At 33.0% G+C, this 26,322-nt stretch overlaps 2 protein-coding genes across 9 annotated transcripts in view; one reads left to right on the top strand and one right to left on the bottom strand.

Annotated features, from left to right (window-relative positions):
• LOC128876107 (E3 ubiquitin-protein ligase MIB1) overlaps window positions 1-22,986 on the bottom strand; it is a 421,765-nt gene extending 398,779 nt beyond the window's left edge. For all 8 annotated transcript variants that reach the window (XM_054122207.1, XM_054122203.1, XM_054122205.1 and 5 more), the window contains exons 1-8: window positions 22,803-22,986; window positions 21,757-22,104; window positions 21,430-21,630; window positions 21,115-21,234; window positions 20,703-21,032; window positions 20,482-20,629; window positions 19,673-19,914; window positions 19,307-19,504 (exon numbers count right to left, since the gene is read on the bottom strand). In XM_054122207.1, the coding sequence (XP_053978182.1) occupies window positions 19,307-19,504; window positions 19,673-19,914; window positions 20,482-20,629; window positions 20,703-21,032; window positions 21,115-21,234; window positions 21,430-21,630; window positions 21,757-22,104; window positions 22,803-22,904 (1,689 nt within the window). In that variant the 5' untranslated portion in view covers window positions 22,905-22,986. The remainder of the gene's footprint in view (window positions 1-19,306; window positions 19,505-19,672; window positions 19,915-20,481; window positions 20,630-20,702; window positions 21,033-21,114; window positions 21,235-21,429; window positions 21,631-21,756; window positions 22,105-22,802) is intronic.
• A 393-nt stretch (window positions 22,987-23,379) lies between these two features.
• On the top strand, window positions 23,380-25,949 carry LOC128876553 (cleavage and polyadenylation specificity factor 73). Its single transcript, XM_054123019.1, has one exon. It carries the CDS (start codon window positions 23,875-23,877, stop codon window positions 25,942-25,944), a length of 2,070 nt encoding a protein of 689 aa, XP_053978994.1. The 5' UTR covers window positions 23,380-23,874; the 3' UTR covers window positions 25,945-25,949.
• Window positions 25,950-26,322: the final 373 nt, after the last annotated feature.

Genomic DNA, 26,322 nt, shown 5'->3' with positions numbered 1-26,322 from the left:
ATTGTAGTATTATGATTTTAGTACAAAATGTCGACGACAAAGCGAGTCTTCAAAATTGACTTTTTTTTAAACACTTTAACGAGAATCGATTTTCTCGTTGTGTATAAAATCTGGAACAAACAACCAACAAATTTTATAATCTATATACTATTTGTTATAGAAGTACGTTGGATTTTTTGTTTAAATCAAATATTGTAGAAATAGCACACTAACCCATTTTTTGGCCAAAAAATAAATAGCAAATTGTTAACAAAAACGAAAGTTTACATTATATAAAACAACTGCTATGTATTTCTATAGCCAATAGTATATAGATTATAAAACTTGTTGCTTGTTAAGAAAAGTCAATTTTGAAGACTCGCTTCGTCGCCGTCATTTTGTAGTAAAATTATAATACAACAATTTTCGTTTATACTTCAATGTGTGTTAAATAAAACCTGTAAAAAGAAATTCTATACCTTTTGCGATACCCTAAAATTAATTATCAAACTTAGTACACTGATGCAAAATAGAATCAATTTGAAAAAAATATACGCAACTTCGCTAATTTATTTACGTATAAAACTAATTTTTCTGTTCTGCCGAAAATATTTTATCGACCAATTTATTGGAACTAGAACTTTCCAAACGACTACCGAAACGAATTGATTTTAACACAACTCTATTAAAAAATCTTCAGATCTCGTAATAAATTTGTCTAAATTTTTACTTAATTATCTTCGAGTCTGAATGTCACTATCTGCGTGTATTATATTAATCTTCTATTTCAAGAATTATCAGTCCACGTAGGTAAATACTAGTTGGAGCAATATTGATTGAATGCTTTCCCTAAAATTTTACCATGACAAAGCATCATGATCAAACATTGTCTCAAAGCTGAAAGCTACCACTATTCTCTCAATATTGACACTATCAAACAAAATGTTTACATTCGGTTATGAACCCAGCATTACTGATTTCTCTTACTCATAGAGCAACGCTGACCAGGCGTTGCCATCGGTGAATCCAAAATGTGAATCTACTGAAGTATATACAAAGTAATAAAAGCATTATTTTCCAGCGAAAAATTTTTAATGGAAAATTTATTTTATAACTTGCATTCGTATTAAAAGAAATTATATCAGAGAAGTTGCAAGTCCCTATTCCATGCCATCAATAACACAGCACTATGCTGCATCCAACTATACGTATCAACTGAAATTTACGAGCTAACTTTCTAGACTTCGTTGAGTTCGCATCAAGCCATATTAATGCGGAACAATACAGATGGAGGTATAAACACTTAAGCAAACGAAAAGTATACTGGAAGAGTAAAATAACATTAGTAATTGTCCCAAATTTGTAAATTAGAAAAATATTGATTACGTTAATTTGTATAAAAGAAGAAGAAAATTGCTTGTTTATTATTAAACTGCGAATAATTATGCATTTATGACAAGTGTAAGAATACAATAATGTACAAGAATGTGAACAAATGCAACAATATACAACATAAAAAATAAATTACACGTTACAACATTCAGATGACAAAACATATCTTAATTTACGTTTCTATTGTTCATCTCAGTATATGAAAATATGAATTTTCACAATATCTGCAGTCTATTTTTAGTTTGTTTGGATACTGTACCCTAAATATTGCAGCTTGTCCAAGTATAAAAATGAATCGTAGTTAGCAAAATGTACTTTCTCTAGATGAAAAGTGGAAAGTTATAATAACCTCAATTTACTTAAAGTATCCTACCAAATGAAAAGATTAATGATTTAAGAATTTGAATCAACTGAATGAAATTTATTTTAGAAAAGCAATTATTTGAATTATTGAATACGGCTTTCAACTTTATGAAAATAGACAGTTACACTATATGCAATATTTAATTGTATAAAATACAATACTTATTTCCACGCTAAATATTTAATTACTTAACAGTAAATTTTGTTCTTAAATACATATTAGTAATACAAAAAATATGCAACTATAAATGATTAACGACAAAACATGCGTTGGTATTGAAGTAAACAATCGGATTTAACATTTCGACTCTGAAAATGAATTCTTTTCAGAATGTTGTAAGTTCATTGTTTACTAATAACAGTAATACAAACCAATCCTGCAAGATACAACCAAACTTAAGACAAATACTTTAACACTCACAAATTACAGCTTATCTACAACGCCCAATGAAGTTATGAAGAATTAAAAAATCTCCAACAACGAAATTTACGTTTTCACTATTATTACAAACCAAACAAAAATTGGAAAATTTTGAAAAAGAACTCATACCTAGAACCAAAATATTAAACCCGATTTCTAGCTCGATATTAGCACCTGTTTTCCACTAATCATATATGATTTTACACATATTACAGAAATTTGGTGGCTAAACCAAATGTTTACTTATTCGCCGTTGTATCAATAAAGATAAATGTACCCGTAATTGCTACCATTACTGTTTCAAACTCACCCTTCAGCAAAATATTAAGCCAAATATGGTAATTCAATCACTATAGTAACTACAAATCGAATATAATATTTCAGTTACATTATTAACGTAATTATTGTAATCAAATACTTTTTGAGATCGGTGTCAAACAACCTCAATTGAAAATATAAACGTTACTACACGTAAAATAATTTGACAGACACTTTAAATTTGTTGGACCGATACAATTCGAGCACCATCTACAATATCGTTATATGCTTGCGCGTATCGTTTTGATCGTATCGTAAGCTTCTGTGTAAAGATGTTTACAAGGGAACATATCGAACTGATACACGCCGATTTCAATGAAACTTACATGGTAATTTAGTTCTCAAAAAAATATTTGACCCGTGTTTTTTTATATCTGCCATCGTCCACATTAAAGGAGTGAAAACAGCCCTCAAAGTTGAGGGTGTAAAATATATTTACGGAAACATCTCCGAAATTAAAGAAGATAATACGAAGCTTTTTTTTTCAATTGTGGGTCTATAAGTAGGGAATATTTCGGCATAAGAAAATTTGAATAAACATCATTTGTTTAAGTAATATATTGAAAATTTATAATTTTTGTTCAATATTTTAGACTAAATGTTAATCTATTTTTTTACAACTTTGTGTATAGAAACTATGGGCAAAAATAGAGAATACGTGTTTTTTAATTTTTTTACTTTTTGCAATTTAGTGATAATTATTAGATGTACATATGTATAATTTGAAACCACCTCTTGCGAAGAGAAGTAATCGGGCGTGGTTTGTTAAAAGTATCATTAGTTTTATAATGTTTTACAACATTCTGATGAACAGTATATACTTCTTTATATGCCGTTAGTTGTTTCCTCAATAAACAGAGAAAGTACCGCAAGTATGAGTGTGACGCGGTTCTATGTAATTACCGCTGTAGGGTACATTGGCTTTTATGGTGAATACCGTCTTTGTACTATTACTGCCGTAAGATCTTCAGTCGAAATTCAATATTTGGAACTTTTGGAACTTTTTAGATTTTTAAGCAATTGAAACCAAAGTTTTCCTTGTGTTAACCTTATGGTAGCTCGGAAAAAAGCTGATTGTACGAGTAAAATTAACGTTGTAGATGTTTCCTTTCTCACAGAGAATAAGGTTACTGAAAATGATAGAAATAATGACTAATGTACATAATTCTCACAATAATGAAAATCTATGAAAAAATGCTTAAAACATAAATGTTCTTTGCACAGCGATAGCATATTACTGCATCCAATTTTGTATAACAAAAAACCACAGGATGTTCGAACGCCTCTGGCCGATTGTCTGTATAGCCAAAACGAAACCAAGAATATTGAAATAAATGTTTATGATGTGGTGTTGATAACTGATTGTGGACTAATGACTGTAGTTTCAATATGTTGTCTCTTGCATATAAATTTATATTCATGTTTAGCGTAATTGCTAGGTCAGAAATCTTCCGAGCAAAGTTTTCCCAAATACGAAATCCATATACGTCGAGTGGTTGAACAAGAGGTGTAGTGTTTTTTGGTATTTGCAGCACTTCCAGTTGTTTATCATCTGATGTTGTGCTTTAAATTATTTCTTGGTTATATCCATTCCACGATTCTATAAAGACGGTATTCACCATAAAAGCCAATGTACCCTACAGCGGTAATTACATAGAACCGCGTCACACTCATACTTGCGGTACTTTCTCTGCTTATTGAGGAAACAACTAACGGCATATAAAGAAGTATATAATGTTCATCAGAATATTGTAAAACATTATAAAACTAATGATACTTTTAACAAACCACGCCCAATTACTTCTCTTCGCAAGAGGTGGTTTCAAATTATACATATGTACATCTAATAATCATCGCTAAATTGCAAAAAGTAAAAAAATTAAAAAACACGTATTCTCTATTTTTGTCCAAAGTTTCTATACACAAAGTTGTAAAAAAAATAGATTAACATTTAGTCTAAAATATTGAACAAAAATTATAAATTTTCAATATATTACTTAAACAAATGATGTTTATTCAAATTTTCTTATGCCGAAATATTCCCTACTTATAGACCCACAATTGAAAAAAAAAGCTTCGTATTATCTTCTTTAATTTCGGAGATATTTCCATAAATATATTTTACACCCTCAACTTTGAGGGCTGTTTTCACTCCTTTAATGTGGACGATGGCAGATATAAAAAAACACGGGTCAAATATTTTTTTGAGAACTAAATTACCATATAAGTTTTATTGAAATCGGCGTGTATCAGTTCGATATGTTCCCTTGTTAGTTAGATTTAAGTTACAAATATATCTTTCTAAAGTAATTCAAAGCACGCGTTGTTGTATACTACCCTGCCCTAACAGGTTATGGGACCAGAAAACGTATTTTGGTTAAAGTGAATAGGATATCGGTAACGCGAGTCCGAAAAGTGAGATTAACCACGTGCTTTATGAAATAAATAAAATTCGTGAAGAGAAATTAATAATGGCATGCAGTATTGGAAATATTACCAGAATAGAAAGTAAAGAAAATTATGATTCATGGTGTATGCAAGTCGAAGCATTATTAACAAAGAACGATTTATGGGATTATGTAAGTGGGAAGAGGGAACGACCACGTGTCGATGTCGCAGTTCCACAGTCGGAAGCTGCAGCGAATCTATGGGATAGCTACGATAAGAAAGCTAAGTCTGATCTTATTCTATCTATAAGCTCTTCTAAATTAAAACAAGTTAAAGGGTGTGAAACGGCGAACGAGTTACGGGAAAAATTACGTTCAATCTACATGTCAAAAGGTCCAACAAAATTGTTTTTAATAATTATTTTAATAATGTTATAGAGGTATTGTATTATACTAAATTTGTACTTATTGGATAAAATTTTATCACTGAAGAATTTAAAAAAATATTCTTTAAAAAAGTGTACTTATTTTTTAGTGTTTAGTATCTTTTGCAGTCTGAAATTTCAATTTCTCGGCAATTACATACTGATTATCATTTGGACTACTTTTGATGGACCATCAGGGAAATATTCTCTTTCAAACAAGCAAAAAGTGCTTTGAATAGGTTTAGCCGTTACGAAGTTATGAACATGACCAAAATATGTAAGTAAATATATAATAATAAATATATAAGTAAATATATCCACATACGAGTCATATTGATAAGTTTCTTCTTTTTAAGTCGATTAAAAATATAAACGTCACTGTGAAGTATAACGATGAATTGTTAAAATTGTCCGCAAAAGGAGGAATAAACAACATCGTAACTTTCAACAGGTGACGAATACTCGCCGGATCTACAATCATCTCTACGAAAGAAATTCGTTTTCAGAAAGCCGCTGCGGAGTCACCGTTTTCAGAGGTTCTGCGCGGTGGAAACTCGGGGCCAGCATAAACACACTCAAGTTTTGGGGGTTGAGTGCAGCAGCCCGTCACTTGCACGGCCGCCATTCTACAAAGGAACCCTCCCTCTAAGTACTTGGGTACAGCAGGCACCGTCGACTAAGAGTTTGTTGCTGTTTCTTGTTCCCGTGATGCCACTACTACTGAAGGGCTCCTAATGCCCGGTGTAAGTTTAACGCTGGTTGTCGTCTTGTACGAAGCACCTTGCATCGTTATTACAGCTTTCGATAAACACTTTCGACCTCCTTTCATCGGCAGGAGCAAAGAAAAAGACACTAACTCTAAACGAATGTTTCAAGCACTGTAAGTATACTACAAGTGGTAATGAGCAAACGATTCTCACTAAAATACTGTTTACACCCAAGTATATCCTATCTGACTTATTCTTACTTTTCACAAACTGCGATCGAGCGTCAATTTTTTAATAAAAGTTTATTTTTTCCACTGTTCAGGAGGCTGTAGAGAAAGGCTCTGTAATACTTTGCCTTCGGGGCGGTTTTGCGTCTTTTCTTTCAATCGCGGTGTGTTAGAGAAAACATAACTGTTTCAATAATTAACATCTTTCATAGAAATTTTAAGATTTCAAGAAGGTACTACTAAAAATGATATAATCACCCAAAAATATAAAAAACATGTTGACAATAGGATCTCCTTACGCTACAATACGTTGGTAGCATTGCTCCTTTTTGGGGATGCGTTGCGTTTTTCTTTAATGCATCACGTTGCATATGCGCTTCGCGTCGAGTCCTTTCCTTAATATGTAATATCAGTATGTAATTCAACTTTTCATAATAAACTATATGTATAAAACTAATTATGCGTAAACTCTGTCACAACAATTAACGTAAAATGATTGTAACTTCCTGCATGTCGAAAATATAAGAAATATAACAAAGTTTATGAATGTTTTGTTTCGAGAAAAAATCCACCATTGAAATAAAAACAGACAAACGTGAATCTTCATCTGTGTTAAATTATTGAACCTACGGCGGACAAATTGGAGCAAAGGTCCAACAACGGTTATCTTCTATTGTATTCAAATGACAAACACTCGGAAAACCCTTTCAAGTGTTCCAGGAGCATGCTACAAAAAATGATTACCGTGCTAACCACTATTCAAGACCATAGAGAACAGAGCGCAACTGTAAAAATAATCAACGTGTTTACTTCGCTACTAACTGCGTAATACCCTGGTCGTTTTACGATCCTCCTTTGACCAACATCACAAGCACCGCCAACGCGCACCGAGTGAACGCGCGCGGCCTCCTGTCGTGGTCCTTTATATCGACCAACTGTGCGTAAGACCGACTTAAATTCCAACCCAACAAAAATTCCAGCTAGCACAGAATAACTAACGTCGTATGTGTAAGCGTGTGTGGGTGTATATGCGTGTGTGTATGCTTGTATTAAAGTCGTTTACATGGGATAAAGGTTTCCACCGCAGAGTCAATTTTAAATTTTCCTCGATAACAAGATTACCTGCGCGGCGTTTGAATTTTTTTTGTAGGTCGTTTTCCCTGGACGTACAGCGCAGGAAATTATCTGCGAATAAGTTTGCTACCTCATCTATTTTACAATAGACCGAGCGAAGTAAGCTTAACTTTGTTCGAGCGAAATTTTCATTCTTCGACGTACGAAATTCTAGGGTTGAAAGGTTTCCACAAGATACCTCGGAAACTATACTGTAAATCAGTGTTTTTCAAATTAAGGCCCAAAGACATCTCGATGAAAGAAATGAAGTGTGCTGATAAACTAACAAAATTTCCTGAAGGTTAAATTTGTAATATTAAAATTACAATTGCCATTTCCGGCAAACATTGTGCGAGTTAATAAAATTTTAGAATCATTTATGAAATCAAGATTGTACTTAAAATTTATCGCTGATATGTATATGTGTTTTCTCTTTTATGAGAGACATAAAGTTTTCTTTGTACGTTGTACAAAAAGCTTCTTCATACCATGCAGTTTAATTTAAGAAAAATTATGCAGATAGTATTAATGTAGTAGAATTAATGAAACATAGAATATTTTGTATAGAATGAATGTATTACACGTGTAATAATAGTTAAACTTTAATCACGAATAAACGTACTACGATAAATTCATGAATATATGGATACTGGTAAAATCAAAACAAAGTATAAAAATACATATTTTCCTGTTTTAGATGATCAGTGAGTACAAAATCGTATCAATAGTTAAAAAGATTGATCACGTGATAATTGAATCGCCAGTAAAAATAATTATAAAAAATAAACTGTCTATAGAAATTAAATATCCGATGAACATTTGATACCTACATATTAAACCATATTTATTTATCTACTTATATTTAATTCATTTTCATAAGTCATCCAGAAACGTGAAAAAAAGATTTGCTATTCTAAACAAAGATAGAAGACATAGAATAATAATGTTAACACTTTTTCTAATTTATCTCAATAACTTTGGATGTAACTGTTATAAGCCATTTGTTATTTAACGTTCTCGATCAACCTTTTATTTACAAAATTATCGATATAGAATAGTCTACGTTACAAAGAACAAAACATAAATTTTGTAGTCACAAACTAATGGTTACAAAAAATTGTTATTTGCATAAGGCAAACTGTCTAAAATACAAGTATAAAATACTTGTAGAATGAATTAATATAGCAAACCATGATATTATACGACATATTCGATAATTCATCATAATATAATTTAAGCTATTTTCTTTTTTACATAATTTTTTAAGGGGTAAATCAAATTAATCTAATAAATAACATTGTTAATATTAGTTTCAATAACGTATAATGGAAAATATGGAACTCCTTTATAAAAATTCCTCCAATTTATAGTCATGTAAATACAAATATGAATTGAAGATTAAACAGAAATAATAAATGACTTGTTAGAATTATTATTTCTACAGTAAACTTTATTTTTAAGAATTTTCTTATTTATATCTCGCAGAGGTCTCCATTATTCCCGTGGAAACCCGACGAAACGCGATTCACCTAGAATAAACTGTTAACTACTACACTATTCAAACACTCGCTCGGCCGGTACCTTTGAAAAAGGTATTTTATAAAGAATCTGGGAGATACAACTGGATCCGAGGATTCTACTCACGAAGGTGCATAAAGAATGAAAAAGAATACGCCTTTTGCGTGTAACAGGATATCTTCCTGTAAAAGTAAAGTGTTAAATCCGTTTATACCGAGAATCTATTCAAGTATTTATATAAAACGTTCTGTCCAAGTCCATGAGGGATTGGTCAGAGACCAGGGGTTGCTTCTTCCACCATGGAACTCATTTTCTATTCCGAAAGAAGCTGCACGGCAATGCATACTGAAGATGTACCGCGAGGATGTACCGGTACCCGTGCATAACCCGTCCACTAAAAGGAATGTCTAACCCGCCTGAATCTGAGTAGTGCTTTTCTGGATGAACATTATATTTAATAGCAGAAGAATAAAGACTCTGGAAGACACCGACGGGACGAGACATTTCGTCTGCCATAGTACGTGTTAACTTTGTTCCGTCGCAGAGAACATAAAACGTGGAAAGTTTATTAGTACGTTTATGGCATCTGTTATGTTTATTGTATGCGATTATATTAAACAATTCTGATAATTTTTAGTTATTTCTGGGACTCACAATTTATTCAACTTGTAGGCAAAATAATAGAGCTTCCGATTGCAGCAAATACAATCCTTTTTCTTTAAGCACTCCTAAAAAATTCAATTTTCAACTTTTTTGACCTCTAGAATTCCCACTGATAGCCGACTTGAATGAAAACTTGCTATTAGGAGCAGCTGATATCCCAAAAATTTCTCTATGAAATTAATTGAAATAATTACCTAATGTACTTTGAAACATACCTAAAATATTCACCAAGTTAAACAAAAATTAAGATAATCTTTTACTGTAAAAAAATCACGATAAACACTTAATATTTAGCCTCCTAATGTGGTTTCCCCCTTAAGGGGCTTGGAACATCAAAAGTGAAAAAAAATCTCTTTTAACGATTTTTTTTTTTTTTTTTTTTTTTTTAAATTAAAATTTAAGCGATTCTGAACTATTCTACGCAAAGAAAATTGAATTTGGAGCACTAGAAGTGGTAACAAAAATTCTTTTTTAAAAAAAAAGGGATTTTTTTTTAGAAAATTTCTTTTTTTTCTCAAAAAAAAAGTTCGACGTCACGGACTTAGTAAAACGAACGCGATAAAACTGTAAAAAATATAAGGAAATACAACTGACAACTTTCTCGAAGAGAAAACAACGACAGTCGAATTTGCGGAAGACCGGAGACGTGGTTACCTTGGTTACAACCATAGAGTATTGTCTTTCAGGGTAAAGAAGACGGGTAAGTCATCAAAAAGGCAGTGTTTTAATCGATTTTGATAAAAAGAAATACGATTAGATAACATTTATATCGATAATCGAGCGGTACATACAAATTTTCAGTTTCTTACGTCTCCTGAAAACCTAGGTTTTTGGTAGAAAGGTACACTTTTCTCAGAAACGGTTAGGCTGATATGATCCAAATTTTTTACACATGTTTTTTGATAGTTCGGCCTAATTTACACCGAGGATGTTTTCAATATTTTGATTCCAAAAAAAGTTATTGCCACCCAAACCTATACATTTTTGTTTTCAACTTAACACATTTTTAAAAAATTAATCATTTGGAATTTCCAAAAAATCCTCGGTGTAAATGAGGCCCAATTATCAGAAAACACATGCAAAAAATTTGGTTCATATTAGTATAACCGTTTCTGCGAAAAGTGTACCTTTCTACCAAAATCTAGGTTTTCAGGAGACGCAAAAGGCAAACATTTGTATTTCCCGTTCGATTATCGATAGAAATGTTCTCTGATCGTATTTCTTTTTATCAAAATCGATTAAAACACTGCCTATTTGATAACTTACCGTCTTCTTTACCCTGAAAAACAATACTCTATGGTTGTAACCAAGGTAACCACATCTCCGGTCTTCCGCAAATTTGACTGTCGTTTTCTTTTCGAGAAAGTTGTCAGTTGTATTTCCTTATATTTTTAACAGTTTTATCGCGTTCGTTTTACTAAGTTCGTGTCGTCAAACTTTTTTTGTGAGAAAAAAAAACATTTTCTACAAAAAAATCCCATTTTTTTTTTTTTTCAAAAAAATTTTTTTTACCACTTCTAGTGCTCCAAATTCAATTTTCTTTGCGTAGAATTGTTCAGAATCGCTTAAATTTTAATTAAAAAAATAAAATTTAAAAAAAGTGATTTTTTTCATTTTTTGATGTACCAAACCCCTTAAGGGAGGATTGTTCATTATATAAACAATTATGTTATGCATGATTTGAAGGGAAATCAGAGTATGCTGTAAAAGCCTTTTATGGTTTGGAGGAATAAAATAAATAAATGAACAGTTATGTTATAAGAAATATAAATAGACAGTGTAAATTTGATTATTGTTAAAACTTTACTACAATAATTTACAATTGAATCAAAACTACAAAAATTAAAATTATTTGTTATTCTTATTGAATATATATATTATACATTGAATATATATGAATATATATATTGAATAATAATAGATTATGAGATTTATCTAATTTTTGGTAACTTCGAACTGCTTTGAAGTATTAGAAATATAATGGCTAAAATAACAAAATATAGAGTACTCTACGTGAAATAACAAAATAAAAAGAAAACAGGTTCTACTTTGATACACACTGATTATGTATGCAAATTAAAATCTTTAAGGAAGGGAACGTTTTGTTATACAATGTATGCATTCTGTAAACGTTGCAATGACTAGCATATATATATTTTTAATAATGCTTGAGAGAAAATTAAATTAGCATATTGTTGGCGCTAATTCGATCATTTATTTACTTCAATTAGCATACGTTTGCATGGAAACGCTTTCAACCATCTACCTGATCACCACCAAACCAAAAATCCTAATACGCTTATGCTTTGCTTACATAAAAACAAAATATGAGATTAAATGGGCCAAAATTATAAATGTGTGACCTAATAAATTCTGAAAAATTACTGGAAAATAATATACAAAAAATGCTGATTCGAAGAAAATACAAATTCAGAGTACTTATTATTAACATTTTTTATTGAATAATGGCGAAGCAAACAGTGAAAAGCAATTAAAGTAATTAAATTGAAGTACTGATTGAAATAAATAGATTCTCGAATGACCACTAACAACATCCTAAATACCATTTATTCTTGATGGTGTACGACAGTACTGATCGTAATATTCCAAGTTTCATATCTTTCGTTCTTTCATACGTAAAAACATAGTAAGATAATAACAGAGAAAAGCATGGTGATTTGAAAAGAATACAAATTCGTATTTAAGCTAAATTGTACCCATGACAATGCTTTATTTGCCTTGGCGTCGTCGTAAAACGAGTTTTAAGAGCCGACATTTTACGTAGCGATCCAGGAACCAATTTTCTTCTCGCATTTACCCACAGATGGTCCCATTGTCAACTCTCTTCCGAGGGGAATATTGTCTCTGTCAGCGAATACGAATTTTGAAGCACTGTCGACTCCTAATCAGCATATCATCCTTTGTTCGACCAGACACAATGTGTCCGATCTTGTCTAACGAAATACTACGTTCCTTGCATCCGCCATTACCAAATCGTAACTAAATCGTATATCCGTGAATAAAAGCAGCAATCAAACGGAGAAAACGGCTAACTCGTGTTCCTCTCAACGAACATGTTCACCCACAACTGTGATCTACATCGAACGACATCATTCAATCAGAATACGCTGGTGCAGGATTTACGGAAAATTAAGTTCCGTTTAATCGGTGCTATATACATTACTATTAATCATATAAAATAAATAAAAGTTATTTAAAATATCGAAAGGTAATTTGCAAATGTGTAATGTAACCAGGTAGATAAATCTTTCGTATTTATACTTTTTTCTGAGAAATGAAGGTGACTTTTAATTTTTTAAATGGAACGGTATATCTCTTATACAAAAATATGGTAGAATATCGAATTCTAAATAAAAAAGACGATAATGAGAAATGTCGCGAATTTCGCGGGGATTATTAAAAATGTCCAAGAGGCAACGCGTTAGATTTTTTCTCGTCACGGAGAAATATAAATCACTCATCAGCACAAGTGGCAATGATCTCGATTTACGAGGGTGGTCGTTTCACCCTTGGATAAGGGCGTGACACTTGACTCGTGACTCGAATCCCCACCTCGGCCAGTAGAATTATCTATCTTCGGCATAACCCTTTCGAGCGATCAGACACAGGAGCGCTATTCTTCGCGGACATTTTCTTCCAGGGTGTGCAGCTCGAGAGCGTTACTTCTGTCGACTTTGCACCAAGGGGAATATTGTCGCTGTCAGCGAATATGTTTTATAGCAGCATCGCGCCAGGATACGGCTCTAGCAGGTACGGCGCGCGGCTGCGAGATAGATTGACTGAAGAGAGGGTAAAAGGCAGAGGGTAGGACCTGGGAAGAGAGGAAGCAGAGAAGAAGATAAAAAAAGATGCCGTATACCATCGGGCTAGGTGGGTATTGGATTTGTAATAGGGGCCATACGGGCTATAGGCACACCACTCTTCCAACCCCCTTACTTCCGCCCCCGAACCCCGTCAACTCCACCTCGCCCCATGTCGAAATTGCGAACCATTTTCTCGGATAGAAGACGTCGCAGCGGCGCAAAGTCTCCTGGCTCGACTGAATGCATTATTCGCACGAGAGAGCAAAGGGCTACCGGGTGTTCTCGTTTTTATTTTTTTACTAGCAAAATCCCCTCCTTGACGAGGACGCGGTTGACCGAATACAAAGGCGACGGGCCCCGGAAAATCTATTCGCATTTCATGCTACAATTGGTCCAACTTTCGTGAACGCTTCAACCCAAGATTGAAAGAAACTTTAACGATTCCACGGTAATGAAGTAGACATTTTCCTGCCCGTCTGCGAATCTCGAGTGTGCGAAACGTCTTGAGCACGGGTGGAGACACTTATGCCATTAAAAGACCACTTCGTGATTAGAGAAATGATTATTCAGTGACGCAATTGCGGATATGATACTCCTTTTTAAATTATTTATTTTTATGGAGGTTTATCATTCCTTATTCGCATGTGACAGTGTTGAAAATATACAGGGTGTTCAGGCTATTACTAGCCAGCGTTTTTCTCGTAAATGGTACATATGACAAAGGTCAATACTTTTTTATTTAGAATTCGATACTCTACCATATTTTGTACAAAAAATATACCATTCCATTTAAAAAACTGAAGATCACATTCATTTCTTAGAAAATAGTACAAATACGAAAGATTCAGTTTTTTGTCATATGTACCGTTTACGAGAAACACGCCGGCTAGTAATAGCCTGAACACCCTGTATATATTAGCATTCTATAATGCGAAAATAAATAAAAGAAAATGTGTATGTGTGTTATCCGTGCGAATACGTAAACAGCAAACAAATAGATCGCCTACGATGTACGAAAACATTAAAGGTGACGGACGTTCAACGGTAACGAGGAAGACGATATATGATTTGACTAGTTAGTCGACGACATATGGTCTGTGCAAACATACGTGAATAGAGAGCGCTCAGTTAATTTCGATCTCGCCAGTTTTTTCTTTAATTTTTGTATTCAACTTCACACAATACATATAATAATTGTTTCTTATTCAAGTTCATTATTCATTGTTCATTATTAATCTTTCGATACAAAGATTCCTCAACAATTTCAAAAGACTAATGTCGATATGTGAAATTTTTGTATTGTACATTTAAGCCTCTTAGGTGGCGGACTACATTATGTAATAATTTTATATTGTTACACCTATTTTTCAAGACTTCCATGTTTCGAATTAACGGAGTTGGTTTCCCCGTCCTACAGTACGAATTCAACTTTTTAATTACCTGTGAAATACAGTAAAAATTTAACTGCTAATAACTTCTGAACCAGTGGATCCCTCGCCTTACAACTAGCATTTTCGGATTCTACTCGCCGAGATCTACATGATTATGTAAAAAATAAAAAAACGTAACCATTGTTGATCCTCTAAAGTAAAGTTTAACCACGACAGGTGTGAAATAATCCCAATTTCACATCCGTAGACACGAATCGATGCAAATTACAGTGGTTCATTCTCGGGATTTATTTAACCATAGCGGCCAACGTAGCGAACACAATCGGCCTCGATTATGGCGCGCACTGGTGTCCTGGCCGGGCTCGTAAAATAAAGTGGCTCGGTTGGAACACCATGTTCGAGAGATTGAGTTGCCTGGCGTCACGGGAGGACATGATTTCTCGGGACCGATTAATCCTCATTGGTTAGAATTCGCACGATTGTACGCACTTCATGACACTTTCGTTTAAGCACGGTACCATTTGTTCTCGCCGCTTGTTACGCAACGAACACTGTCATACTTCACGATTAAACGAAAATTCACGACAAACGTACAGCGAGTAACTTTAATATTTGGACACTTTACAATTTTTACTTTGTCGTTTGACGTTTCTATTTATGAAGACAAAAATATAATTGAGTCACATATTGAATTAAAAGGTTAAACTATACTTTGGCGGACCTAACATTTTTAAGCTTTTTTTACATAAGCCTGTAGATTTCGGCGAGTGGAATTCAAAAATGCTAGTTTTCAGGCGAGGAATTCACTGGTTCAGAAGTTATCAGATGTTAAAGGTGAACCTTTTTACCGTATTTGTCAGGCAATTCAAAAGTTGACTAATTACAACTAATTACCTACGAAATAGCAAAACAAATTGTCTCGATACAATAAAAATTGTTGGTGTAATGCGCATTTGAGAAATGACAAAAATGTGATGAATAATTTTGCGGCGTAGTATAGTTAATAAAGTTATAATTCTAATCTTGATGATTTTATGATTCGAATCTTAAAGAAGGAAGAACGATGCTCTACCTTATTCTACAGACTGGTGAACTGCGTTAAATATGCTGATAACTATCTCCAATTTAAGGTTTTATATTATAATGACCTTTTATTATACAATAGATCAGAAAAATTGTCGAAACAAATACTAACTTATTATGGATAAAGATATATTAAGTTCCATTTAAAACAATTAATTTGTTTTTTTCATTTTTCCAACCATTTTATTTAAAACAAAATTATTTATTTCATATGATGTCCCCCTTTGTACCAAATGATTTTTGAGAAAACTTATATATGTGTATATATATATATAAATTTATTAGAACGTACAAATAATCTTTTTATATCAACTACATAGTTCACAATGTTTGAAACCAGGATAGGTACAGTTGAAAGTTTCTTTCATCTACTTTGTTTATCAATGGTCTCATAGTATAATTTATGTCAAAATCCAAATATTCTTTAGAGTATACAGTTGTAAACAAATTTGTTAAAAATCGTATCCCCCGAAAATACGAAAATGTAAAGTTGGTACATTGCCACGGTACGTTAGCCATCTGACCGGAGTGCGCCACTTAAAAACATCGTTGATTTACGTTTACTGTTAATTTATACCATTTCGCGCGGTGATTATGAAAATGAGAGGAAGCATTACCTAACTTTCTTAATTACTTTCCCTACCTGTGAAAGAGCGTTACGCGAAATGGAGGCTTTGCAAAAATTTATTGTAATCACCTGTGTGCTTGCGTTTTAAAGAATTTCTAATAACCCGATTTAATTAATTCCTTTTTCAACTTTCGAACGCGAACGATTTTATAGGGAAAGTTTCAAACAAATCGAAATATATAAACAATAGATTTGAATTATTTCTTGTAAACATAGAGATTGCTGAAGCCACAAAAGTATTTGAACAAGTCATTTTTAAATCTTTAATATTTAGTACTCGACAATTAATTTTCTCTTACTTTCAGGAATTTTAAATGTTTTAGGGCACATGATCAGTATTTACTATTTCACAATGAATGCTAGACTCAGACTGACAAATGTATGTACGATGATGACTAACAACAATCAATGTTTACATTTAGTGACCGAAAAACTGAGTTTTCATTGATTCTTGGAACTCATTCTTGTGTGTTCAAATACTCTATGTTTACAAGAAATAATTCAAATCTATTGTTTACAAATTTCGTTTTGTTTGAAACTTTACCTATATAATCTGGAGAGTCGTACCTCCTTACAGTGTTAATAAATCTTCAGTAAATGTTATATAATATACCTATTATAATTAATAAAGTATTTCGTACTGAGTGTTCAAATACTTTCGTGACGCTACAGCCGACTGGTTAATCAAAGTAATATAAAAAGAATTACAACCTAAGGACTTATTTATTAGACTCCATTTCCTAACAGCACCAACCAACTGCTTCATATGTATAATCTATTCTTTAAAACAATCAGCGTTTCAACAATAATTCCGCAACGGAACGGACCGTAAATATCTTCCTTCCCTTCCAAATGCGTGAAACGTTTTGTTATGATGGTGGCTGAGGATCGAGAGAGGAGCTATCTCGAAAGAAGAAAATAAAAGAACATCGAGGAACGAAAGAGTCCTGCGTTACCAGGCGTATGCTAGGCACGTAAGTGTTGTTTATCGAAGAAAACGCTCCCGGTTGTCCTCAGGTTCGAATTGTTTCGAAGGAAAATAGGGAACCCCCGGTTATATCCCATTGCCCGGACACCAGATATACAGAGCGCGCCTTGATTATGCGCAACACGTATTCTCAAACACAATCACGCGACACTCGTAACGCAGGTGGAATTCGAGGCTTCCTCCAGGCAGATAACTGCATTAATTAAGTCTCCTGCAAATGAGGAGATACCCATGTAACAAAGGTGAATTAACACTAATTCACGTTCGTGCGTGTGACTCTGTATGCGCGACGACGTTCCACTCTCGAAACCAAAAACGAAGGAGGACAAGTTCCAGCGCCGAGTAATTAAACCGAGGGAGAAAATTCATGGCGGATTGACACGTGCGAGAGTACACGAAAGAGTAAAAAATACAATAACGACGGAGAATTTCAAGTAGCAGAGATCGAGGTCGGAAGTAACAAAGGGCCAGGTTGTACAGTGCTTGTAATTTACAAATTTCTCAACAGATTTCAAGTTTACTAGAAAGGGATTAAATCGAAATAATATTTATTTATGGAGAACCAATGAATATTTTTTAAAATGTAATGAATCCAAATCCTTGCCAATTGTTTTTATATTTCTAAAAGTGATATAATTCTTCGTTTAAATTCTTTTCATCAAAGAGACTTGAAAAGAACATCAAAGAGAAGTGTATAATCTTCCTTGCTGGGAAGTCAAAAACGATTAAAATACGTGTTCTACACGTCAATTTAATTTTAATTTAACATAATACTAAATTTATTTTTAAATTAAAATGAAGCCATAAAAACTTTAGTTTCATGTGCACCCACATACTTGTTATTATTATGACATAATTTATAAATAACATTATTTGCAATATTTCCATTTTTATGTAATTGATAACATCAACTTTATTAACGATTACGTCCTATTGTCATTGAGCATCAAACTTTAAATATACAGAGTCGGCCACCTAAGATTTGTACCTAAAATATCTCCATTACTTTTAATGATACGCAGAGATGTCTTAGGAGAAAAATATTAGAACGGGATCATACTATTATAGACAAAAAAATTATCTGAAGGTCATATTTTCCAAGATTTTAAGGTCACTGGCGTTTTTTCAGTCGGGATGAGGTATTTTCAATATTGTAATTTTGTATCTGATAAAAAGACATATTCAAACATGTATAACATTGACCTTTGGATGACCCTATAAGGAGTTATTATTGTAAAATAGTACTCCACCCTGTATATGAAAAATCACTAAAAATGATTTAAGAAATGGTAAATATATTTTTTGAGGGAAAACCGAAGAAGGAAATTATGAGAATAAAATGCTGTAAGTTCTTAAAATTCTTAGCCCGCCTATACAACCTTGATATTGGTAATGCTAATGATATATTGTGGAAAGCTATCGCAACAATTTACTACTGAAAATACCCACCATCAACCACAACCTTGTTACGTGATATATTTTTAATAATATTCGAAATATAATACACTAATAATAAAACAAAAACTCCATATCGAATTAAAATATCAATGCATACTTTTAATTTCTTTTTAAGCAAATAATGCTTCCCAAGTAAAGTAATTAATGAATGTGTAACTGCAATGCTATGCAAGTTTAATTAGTATGAAGAATAACATTTGATATGAAAAGCCAAGCTTGTAAAATTAAGATCAACGTAGATCTTAGTTTACAATACTAAATATATTTAATTTAATATTTCGTAATAATTTTCATTTTAGTTCAATATCACTTTTAATTTACATTCGAGAAGATATTTTTAACCATCGATAATAAAATTGCAAGTACTAGATTATGTTTTCACACAAAATAAGAAGAAAATGTATGTAAAATAAAAACTTACCTGTAAACTTGGATGGCAACCTAATTCCAACAACGTGCGCACTACACCAGCATGTCCTTTATTAACCGCGATATGGAGGGCTGTTTGACGTCTTTTATTTCTGGCATTCAAGTCAGCTCCCGCACCAGCTAACAATGCCATTACTCCTGGTTCATCTCCAAAAGCTGCATGATGTACAGCTCTGTCTCCATCTTTATCCTAAATGTACCACACATATTATTTTAAATATATCTATTTATAAATGCATACTTTTTTCGAATTTAGATTTAAATACAATAGTCGTTGTTATAAAACATAAGTATCTCCACAGTAATACATATATAAACATTTTTTGTTTAATATATAAACTAAATAAAAAATACTTACTTCAATCTCTACATCTGCCTTGTAACGGAGGAGAATTTTAATGACTTCTAGATGACCATTTTGACTTGCAGCTTGTAAAGCAGTGTGGCCAGCAAATACACCGTTTACATCGGCTTCTGGTCTTTTCAAGCATTCTTCGCATTTAGCAGCATCGCCATTTGCCGCAGTTTTCACCAATTCTTCATTAACATCACCCGAAACATGCGTTTCAAATAATTTCTTCAACAGTGCTGATAAACGTTCTAAAAAAGCAACGTATTTAAAAGTTTTAGAAAACAGTACAAACAAAAGATATATGAATTAAAAGTAAGATATAAATGGTTGTAGTAGATAATTAATGTAAATAATTAATGATAATATCAGCGATCTATATATATTGAAAAGAAATACAGGGTGTCCCAAAAATGTTGTAACACCTTGAAAGAGGTGGTTCGGGAGGTGATTTGAAACAACTTTTTCCTTAGCGAAAATGTTGTCAGAGGTTTCGTTGAAGAGATATTAACGGAAAACACTGACCAATCAGAGCGCGAGGATGCCGATGGAGCGCTCGCGGTAGCGTATGAGCGCGGCCGGCTAACGCGTAGCCTACGCTCAACCGTCATACTCGCGCTCTGATTGGTCGGGGTTTTCGCTTAATATCTAAAAACGCGGTAGCGTCTCGACGCCAATCTCCTTAACGAAACCTCGGACAACATTTTCGCTAAAGAAAAAGTTGTTTGAAATCATCTCCTGAACCACCCCTTTCAAGGTGTTACAACATTTTTGGGACACCCTGTATAATTCAATTATCTTTAAGTACTGAAACGTACCTCCACTGCTATTTCCCGGAACACTACCATCGCTACTCGCTACTTTCGTAACTGCTTGGGGATTATAAGTCCAAGATGTACTGCAAACTTCTACTTTTAAGTCTCCGTCGTGGTATATTTGCAAAACTCTACCAATTTTTCCCATAGTCTGTTAAAGTGCGGAAACATTAATAAAAATAATTACAAACTACTAACATGATCAACTAAAAAATAATACAAACCGGCGCCATTGCTTCAGCCCATTCTCCATGACCGCGTTGAAGCAGTTTAATTTTCTCTAAGTCATTACATATTTGTACCAAATCTCCAACCGCAAATGTTTGATTATCGGAGCTTGAACTGGTAACTGGTACTGGTATTTGCACTTTCGTCAATACAGCAGGATTGAAAGTCCATCGATTTCCGCTTGGATATGACACGACAATGTCATGATCTTCGTCGATACCAACGACAGTGCCTGTAGTGCCAAGGCACTCAAACATTCCATCTGTCCAACCACCATGTCCATGTTGCAATGACTGCACTATTTCCAATTCTAAATCAACGTTAACCTGTAATTTAAAAGACATTATTTATTACTTCTTTTAAGATTATTACAATAATCTTACAGATTTATTCATATGCATAGATTACCTGATCTCCAATTTGTAATCCGTGCGGACCAGTTCGACCTGGACCCTGTTCACCTAACAGTGGCAAATGATCCCTATACACTGTTTGACCTTTAGCATCATTAACAACTTTTAAGTCCGCCTAAAACATATACCATTACTAATTATATCTTCTGTATGTGTACAGACCACTGTTCTCTTACATAGATAATTACGCATACAAATAATTGCTTTAATCCTCGCCACTGAGGAGTTTACAGATATACCAAAACACTTCAGGCTTATACATTCGACAATATTTAATATTTGAATGAAAAATACATTTTTTTAAACTAACCATTCCTTCAAAGCCCACGCGATACAAATTTTTGGCACCATTATCCCATATAACATAAGCTGCTGAACGTGGGCTGGCAGCTGACCAATCTTGAACTTCATTGACTTTACCTCTTCGTCCATTTCCACCATCTTGATCTTCCCATTGCCAATCAACACCTCGCACAACCCTTGCACCAGGAAATATACCACGAATTGCAATCTAAAATTATGTATAAAAAGAATTACATATCTATATTATATAGGATGTAATATATCATATATATATGTATATCACATGTAAACTTAAACATATAACTCTACAACATTTAAACAGACAAATTAATACCTTTTTACTTTTACGTCTTGGTTCCAATAAGACTCTTTCACTTCCAGGAGTTGCTATACGATAAAATCTGTGTCTTAGGTGATGTTTGTCTCCATGATAACAAATAGAACAGAGATCGTAATTTCCACACTCTGCACATTTCCAGCGAATTCCAAAAATTGGTTGTTGTCTACATGTATCGCACATTGTTCCATCATGTTTTACACCAGTAGGAGCTGAATCCAAAATTCGAAGATCAAATGCACCAGAACAACGATAATTAGCGGCTGTACCATTATCCCAAACAACAACAACTTCTTCTGGAGATTCGAAATTTCGAACAGTTCCCACGTGGCCTTCTCCTCCATCCTATTGAACAAGAAATTAAAAGCTGAATCCTTCAAATAAGATATTCTAACATTTTGCCAGCATTGCAGCCAGCTATTCCACAGATCAAATGAGACACTGATACGAGCTAGCTGCAATGCCAATAAAACATTGAAGTATCTTATCCAAACGACAAGATTTTCATTTTGAAGCCTTAGATATTATCTATCATGAAAGACCAAGCTACAAAAGCCTCAAATATTTTATAAGAAATAAGAGAAGTTAAATTAAATTTGATAAACTAAAAACGTATATCATCAAAATAATCTTAAAACTTAACAAAAGATATATTAAGATGTATAAATGTTTTTGTTTCTTTATTTTTATAGTTTGTATATTTTTCACAAAATGAAGATAGAAATTAAATATGCAATTAAACATTCTCTTAGAATATATATTATATTTTTAATAGAAATAGAAGTACGTATATTCATTCTACGAAATATATTAAGTCTAAATGATTCTTCGATAAGGATCAAATAAAATAAATATCAACTGCATGCTAACCTTAAACACACATGTATATGTCCATTTTAAACACTGTATAAACATGAAATTACATAATGTGTTAAAAATGTAACAGAAATTGTAAATTAAAACATTCGAAATGCATTCCTGACAGATACAATACAGTGTTTTAGAGAAAAATAATGTTTAAATAAGTTAACCTTACTACTAACCTGTTTACCCCACTTCCATTCGGGTCCACGGATGACCCGAGCTCCGACACCTTCCATCATAAATCGCGTTGTACGAGTACCGGTACTCGCACCAGCCTCCATAATTTATTAACAACGAATTTACTACTAATAACACGAAAAAATCAAAGAACCCGATACTACTACCACGCACCAACACTGAAAAATACCGCCATCTTAAACTAATGTCAAAACATAGATTACCAACATACAATGGCTCAAGCCTTAAGTTCCTATACACGTTACATAAGAATGAGGGCTAAGACCATAGATGTTTGTACTATACTTAGATTAGATTAGTAATCCGTTGTTTTAGCAGAGATGGGCAAAACCCTAGATTTCGAATAAATCTGAAGTTTGCCGATGTTTTTGTCTCGTTTCCTGTTTTGGGAAATATTCGAAAGAGGAAACGAGACAAACATATTGGCAAACTTCAGATTTACTCGAAGCCTAGGGTTTTGGCCATCACTGTGTTTTAGTACATCTATGAAGACTGCATAACGAAATCTAACTCCCTAGGAAAGTTGGATCTCCTTATACAGTCTTCATGGTGGCACCAATCAACACTATGTCGTTTGTTTTTCTTGCATACATACGACATATAGGTTATTTTCATAAAGCCGCAATCAATTGTTATAAACCTAAACGTTAATATTTGTTTATTCATAAAACACACATAGAAGGATAACATTATTTTGTTTTATGTGATTTCGTTGCAAATCAACGAGATTATAACATAATCTCTTTGTTGCAAATACTTTTCACATATATTAAATATCAACCAGCAAGATAAATTTTTACTTTTCATGCCAGTTTCATACACAAATTAGTAATTATTAGTGTATAATGTACGGACATTTCATTTTTCTTTAGAATGCTAAACTAAGATGCATTCATACAACATTTATAAGCGAGGGAAAAGATGTGCATTGTTTTGCACATAACCTACCAAACTTGTATACGAAAACACAGTTTGTATGTATAAAAAATATGAAACTATGAGAGCATAAGTTTGGTAATAGTTCAGTTTAATTACTACACGATTATTATTAATATGTACAAAATGTCTGGGAAAAGAAAACCAGATACACAAGTACCAGCTGAAGAAAGCGACTTATTGTCGATTAGACCACTTGGTGCTGGCCAAGAAGTAGGAAGATCATGTATTATGTTGGAATTCAAAGGAAAGAAAATTATGTTAGATTGTGGTATTCATCCTGGTTTATCTGGAATGGATGCATTACCATTTGTAGATTTAGTAGAAGCGGATGAAATTGATTTACTATTAATTTCTCATTTTCATTTGGACCATTGTGGAGCCTTACCATGGTTTTTACAGAAAACCAGTTTTAAAGGGCGATGTTTCATGACACATGCCACCAAAGCCATTTATCGTTGGCTATTATCCGATTACATCAAAGTAAGCAATATTGCAACAGAGCAAATGTTATATACTGAATCAGATCTTGAAACCAGTATGGATAAAATAGAAACAATTAATTTTCACGAAGAAAAAGATGTATTTGGAATCAAATTTTGGGCCTATAATGCTGGGCATGTATTAGGTGCTGCTATGTTTATGATAGAGATAGCTGGTGTTAAAATTTTGTACACTGGAGACTTCAGTCGACAAGAAGATAGACATTTAATGGCTGCTGAAATTCCAAATATTCATCCAGATGTTTTAATTACTGAGTCTACTTATGGTACACATATACATGAGAAAAGAGAAGATCGTGAAGGAAGATTTACAAATCTAGTTCATGAAATTGTTAATAGAGGTGGACGATGCTTGATACCTGTGTTTGCATTAGGCAGAGCACAGGAACTTTTGCTTATTTTAGATGAGTATTGGAGTCAGCATCCTGAACTTCATGAAATTCCTATATATTATGCCTCTTCATTAGCAAAGAAGTGTATGGCAGTCTACCAAACTTATGTGAATGCTATGAATGATAAAATAAGAAGACAGATAGCCATCAATAATCCTTTTGTCTTTAAACATATTTCAAATTTAAAAGGGATCGACCATTTTGAAGACATTGGACCATGTGTAGTGATGGCTTCCCCTGGTATGATGCAAAGTGGTTTGTCAAGAGAATTGTTTGAATCGTGGTGTACTGATGCCAAAAATGGAGTAATAATAGCTGGTTATTGTGTAGAAGGAACATTAGCTAAAACTATTTTATCAGAGCCTGAAGAGATTACAACTATGTCTGGACAAAAGTTACCATTAAAAATGTCTGTCGACTATATATCATTCTCAGCACATACAGATTATCAGCAGACTTCAGAATTCATACGTATTTTGAAACCACCACATGTTGTACTCGTACATGGAGAACAGAATGAAATGGGAAGATTGAAAGCTGCTTTACAACGTGAATATGAAGATGATCCTAGTACAACAATGGAGATACATAATCCCAGAAATACAGTTGCTGTTGAGTTATATTTCAGAGGAGAAAAGACTGCCAAAGTAATGGGAACATTGGCAATGGAAACACCGAAACCAGGACAGATATTATCTGGAGTTTTAGTTAAAAGGAATTTCAATTATCACATGCTGGCACCTTGCGACTTATCAAAATATACTGATATGAGTATGAGTCAAGTTATTCAAAGGCAAAGTGTGTATTTTTCAGCATCGTTGCCAGTATTAAAACACCTTCTGATTCAAATTGCTGGAAATTTAGAAATAGTAGATGATAAAAAGTTACGCGTTTTTAAAAATGTTGATGTAACAATCGATGGAAAAATTGTGACTATGGAATGGATTGCAACACCTGTAAATGATATGTATGCAGATTCTGTTTTGACTGCGATACTACAAGCTGAAATGATGGATCAACCACCCAAAGTATTACCAGCGCCTACAAAAATGGATCGCATGCATTTCAAGGAGTGTTTGATAGAAATGCTTCAAGAAATGTTTGGTGAAGACTCTGTACCTAAAATTTTTAAAGGAGAAAAGCTATATGTGACTGTTGATGGAAAAAAAGCACACATAGATTTACTGAATTTAGAAGTAACTAGCAAAGAAGATGAAACTTTCCAACAAATAGTACAAACAGCAGTAACAAAATTACATCAATCGCTAGCACCACCTTGTGATACAATTTGAAAAGCATTATTTAAAAATTATCTACAGATTAATATTTGTTTATAGGATTGCAATTACATAAAATAACTTAGCATATTAAATATTTACGACCCTTTTATTTACTGTACAATTTAATAGTTTCGTACAAATCATTTCATTTTTGCATTTTTACAAATACAATAATAATATTGATATACGAAAATACAAAAAATAAATTACTATATAATATTTTCCATACAATATCTTTAAACATTGTGTTGTATTAATGATTTCTACCTTGATAAAATAGTATAGTAGAATTTGATACAATGATTAATACTCAAAACGAATTACTATAATATAAAAGAACTTTTAACATTTAAGCTTCATACCTAATATTATTTTTGCTTAATTCTATGA

Source organism: Hylaeus volcanicus, chromosome 5, assembly GCF_026283585.1.
Source record: "Hylaeus volcanicus isolate JK05 chromosome 5, UHH_iyHylVolc1.0_haploid, whole genome shotgun sequence".
Taxonomy (NCBI): domain Eukaryota; kingdom Metazoa; phylum Arthropoda; class Insecta; order Hymenoptera; family Colletidae; genus Hylaeus; species Hylaeus volcanicus.
This window is presented reverse-complemented; position numbering and strand designations above follow the sequence as displayed.

Coding starts and splice junctions, on each gene's coding strand:
- LOC128876553 (XM_054123019.1), top strand. CDS start 23,875: ATGTACAAAATGTCTGGGAAAAGAAAACCAGATACACAAGTACCAGCT.